Source organism: Corvus brachyrhynchos, unplaced genomic scaffold, assembly GCF_000691975.1.
Source record: "Corvus brachyrhynchos isolate BGI_N302 unplaced genomic scaffold, ASM69197v1 scaffold31, whole genome shotgun sequence".
NCBI classification, from domain to species: Eukaryota; Metazoa; Chordata; class Aves; order Passeriformes; family Corvidae; genus Corvus; species Corvus brachyrhynchos.
Genome location: NW_008236196.1, coordinates 997,177 through 1,001,308, shown reverse-complemented (window position 1 = coordinate 1,001,308; position 4,132 = coordinate 997,177). Strand labels below are relative to the sequence as shown.

General features: G+C 38.7%; 1 protein-coding gene across 1 annotated transcript in view; it reads right to left on the bottom strand.

Moving 5' to 3' along the window:
• DPY30 (dpy-30, histone methyltransferase complex regulatory subunit) overlaps positions 1-4,126 on the bottom strand; it is a 5,319-nt gene extending 1,193 nt beyond the window's left edge. The window contains exons 1-4 of the mRNA XM_008639885.2: positions 4,054-4,126; positions 3,775-3,848; positions 3,643-3,690; positions 2,331-2,473 (exon numbers count right to left, since the gene is read on the bottom strand). Coding sequence (XP_008638107.2) covers positions 2,331-2,473; positions 3,643-3,690; positions 3,775-3,848; positions 4,054-4,099 — 311 coding nt within the window. The 5' untranslated portion in view covers positions 4,100-4,126. The remainder of the gene's footprint in view (positions 1-2,330; positions 2,474-3,642; positions 3,691-3,774; positions 3,849-4,053) is intronic.
• Between the last annotated feature and the right edge of the window lie 6 nt (positions 4,127-4,132).

Below are 4,132 nucleotides of genomic sequence, written 5' to 3'. Positions count from 1 at the left end.
CATCCCAATCCATCATCTCTGTGCTGTTGTGATTTAATAGGTTCCTAATATGTTCTTCCACAGAAGCCTCTTTTCTAGATATCATCTATTCAGTCACTCTGTATACAGACAGCACTCCATACTTCTGACCACCTTGTCAATCTCACTTTTTCGCATTCTACCAGAATTCAGGGGAATTGGCATTACACGCAATATTAAAAATACAAGAACATTACAAATTTAAATAGTGACATTACACTTGTTTTTTACCCCTTTAATTTTAAGTTGGTTTTACCCCTTCAATTTCTAAGTCCTACCATTCAGAATTTAGTTTTGATTAAAGCACTGCATTGACATATACATGTTAACAGTTTAAAAACATTTTTCCACAAGGGTAATTTTCAGCTCAGAATCTAACATTTTGTCACTAGTGTTTGTCACTGCCCTCTGAGGTCCACAATTTTATGTTTATTTGGATTCAGTGTCACTTTCTGTCAGTTTAAATTTTTCATGGCAGTCTTCCCAGTTTTATGAAATCCCTGTGCAATTATTTACAATGGATCAACTTAAAAAAACAAACAGAAACTGAAACACAAAACTCCCTAATCTATTCTGTAACTCAGTCTCATAAACAATTTTTGTCAGCCACTTCTTCAAATTGTTATAAGTGATCTTTTCCATGATTCTAATGTTGAGCTCATTTCACCATGAAAACTCAACATTTACCTCAACCCTTTATCTCGTATCTTCCCATCAGTTCTTCATCCATTCAAAGGCGTTTCCTTTAATCCCAACAGCAACTCACTCTCTTTAAAAACTCTTAGTGAACAACTATGCAAAAAATTTTTCAGAAATTTAAACAGAAAGACTGCATCATCTGCACTCCTCTTTAGGTACGCTTGCTGACTCCTTCAATAAACTCCAAGACATTTAAAAGACCTGACAAAAATTGTATTGACCTCCTCCCAAATATGTCATTTATCCATATGCTCACTATCCTGGATGGTAATTTCTACTGAATTCCAGGCATGATCATCAGATGTACTGGGCTGTTCCCTGAACATTTCTATATTCCTTTGAAAAATAACTTAGCATCCACTAGTTACTTTCCTGTTCAATTTTAAGCAGTAGATTATACAGCAGAGCCAACAGTTCAGCTTTCTCACTCCTGAGGGTTTATTATGCTCAGCTGAACAGCCAATTTTACCTGGCAGGTTCATACAGTTCAGATTTCTACCTGTATGTTCCACAACCCCTCCTATCAGTGATCCAATTTCTCTCCTGTGACGAGTCCCCATAAAGAACAGCTCCTTCCATAAAGAAAATGGAAAGGAATGGCAAAGGGAGAAGAAAAGGAAAAGGGAAATGCAAACAGAAAGGGAAAGGAGTTTGCCTGTCACATAAGTATCCAGAGTGTAAGAGTGGGGTATTAACCTTTGGCTGTATTTTACACTGAGTCTGCAGCAGAACTCCCACAGATGTCAGCTGAAGATGTGCGCATCCCTCAGGTGTGCACATAAGGGTGGACCTTCCCAGGTGACTAATTTTGCCCAATTAGCTGTTTGTACACTGCAGTTTAAATTCCCAACTCCTTTTGAAATTCATACACTGTTGATGGTTGTTCTGAGTGTTGGTGCCATGATGCAATTATGGTTATCTATACCAGCTTTTGATTGTATTATTTCAATTTGAGAGAAGGTTACAAGCAGTGCAATTTGCCACGAGTGAGGATACACCAAAAGGCTAGAAATTAGGTTGGTTAAGATGAACATCTGTTTGCTGTTATTGAAGGATACCTTTCTGCACTGACTGATAAAGAGAGCTGGGGCACCTCAACAGCAAAATATTTACTCAGAGGATAAACAATCAGTCTGCTTCTTACTGTGTTGACAGTGCAGGGTCAGCCTCACCCTTTAGAAAGTATTTTAATCTCTGACAAAGATGCATGTCGTGCCTGATTTGTCTTCTTTTAAATGTCAAGAAGAACTCCTTATAATTCCACACTACAAAAATCTTCAGAACTAGAACATCCTCTTGCCTTGCTTCTCTAAGGTGAATTACGTGATAATAACAAAACCCCTCCCATTTTTCCCATCAAAACTTTTGCAGTAGCATACCTCATTGGAAGATCATGAATCCAATAACTAACTCTTATCATGCCATACGCACCTAAGTGAGGAACACACCCTGCATGGTCGAGCACAGTAATTCATAGGCTCATAAACCCGTTGTAATGACGATCTTACAAAGAGCAAAACCATGGGTGGTGTGCGAGGCCTGAAAGGTGCTGCATTGCCCAAGTTTGAGATCTATGTTATCTCAGGAACAGAAGGAACACTGAAGCATCTTACCTCTCTTTTGCAAGAACAGCGAGTCCCTGTAGCAAGATAGGTACAACTGTCTGATCCAAGTAGGCACGTGTGGGTAATGACTGAAGGTCCACCTTCTGCTTTGATGTTTTCTCGGCATTTAGTTTCTCATTTTCTACTATCCTCTGAAGTAAAAAAAAAAGTGAATGAACATTGATAATAGCAGCCACATCTACTTTGAAGCGTGTGTGCAAAGTACCCACCTCTGCAACTGAATGGCAATAATTTCTTTACATCTTTTAAGAAGATTTAAGAGCATAATTTTCCTTGCACAAAAACTTAATCCAGAGGAACTTTCTGCTAAATTCTTATGTTTGGGGAAACAACGTTTGGAAGTCGTAAGTTTTCTACAAGAGAAGACATCCAATCTCAGTAATTTTTATTTTTACTTTTGCATTCACTGATTTGAACTCTACACCACTAGGACAGAATTGACTACTAACGAGAGTCTCAGTTACATGGTTCCTGTACACATGTGCTTCTAACACAAAATGCTAAAAGCACAAGGATTTCAGGTGAAGGAATTCAGGAAGTCTGACAAAGGGGACTCTGCTAAAGTCAAATACTTTGAGACTGTACTCTCTACTCAAGTATAGATGGACACTTCAAAGAAAACATATACAAAATGCTTCCAGGTACTTTTTGGTCAAAAAGTGCTGAATCATCTTGCACTATTAACTGTAGTTAAAAAGTGATACTCTACCACTCCCAGTAAACCAAATGTATTCAATGCAATGTACATGAATCTACTGACACAGGAGCAATGAGTTACAATTCTGTAGTGGAAGCTGAGGCATAGAGACAAGCAGTAATCAGGGAGGAGAGTCACAGGAGATGTTTAGGAATAGTCCCTGCAAAAGCTTAGCACAGAGCAGGAACTTATAACAAAGGGAGACTGAAGGTTTTTCTTTAATAAGGAAGAGTAAATAAATGCCATAGAGTTAGGAAGTGATTGTCCTGGTCTACTCTGCTCCAGTTGAGCCTCATGTGGACGGCTTTTTTTGTGCCATAATATATATCTATCTCTCTCACAGATAGCAATTGAATAGATAATAATCATAAGACACTTCAAAAAAACCCAACTTATTAAAAGGCTCATTATTTACTTCAGTACCATTTAGCTCAATGGAAATATTGTACTAAACAACAGAAAATATATTTACAGCCATTTATGCAAGGGACAGGTATCGCTTGGCTCCATTGGGAATATTACATTTGCTGAAGTTAGACTCAAGATTCAACTTTTTTCCCCTAATCACAAATGTGACTTTCACTGCAACAAAATCTTTGTTACCTCTACATTTTCAGTGAGGCCGTATTCAGAATGAGGATTTTCTGGAACCTGTAAAATAAGACATGGTTAGCAAAGCTAAAATGCTCCTTTTACATGTATAACATAATAAACATAAAACATTTCTTGCAATACCTGTGGCTGTCCCTCCATAATCTGTTCTCCCTCCATGATTCGAAAAGTGAAATTTGCTGGACGTACAGGAAAATCTTGGAAAGCAATAAAAAAACTGGTCAGCAGGCTGAGATGACGACCAGTGTGAGTTAAGCGATATTGCATCAGTTGGTTACTAATGGTTACTAAGGCACAATTACTAGAAAGCACAGGGAGTTGCTCCGTGCTCCCCCCCGCGCCAAACTTGAACTGGTTTCTCCCGCACGCAGAACCGAGAAGTGCCTTTAAGTTTCACGTTACCTCCGCTGAAGAGGGCACTACCGGGATTAGAAAATACAGCATTCATCCCCCCGGGAAGCCGGAGACATCCCTTTCCCTC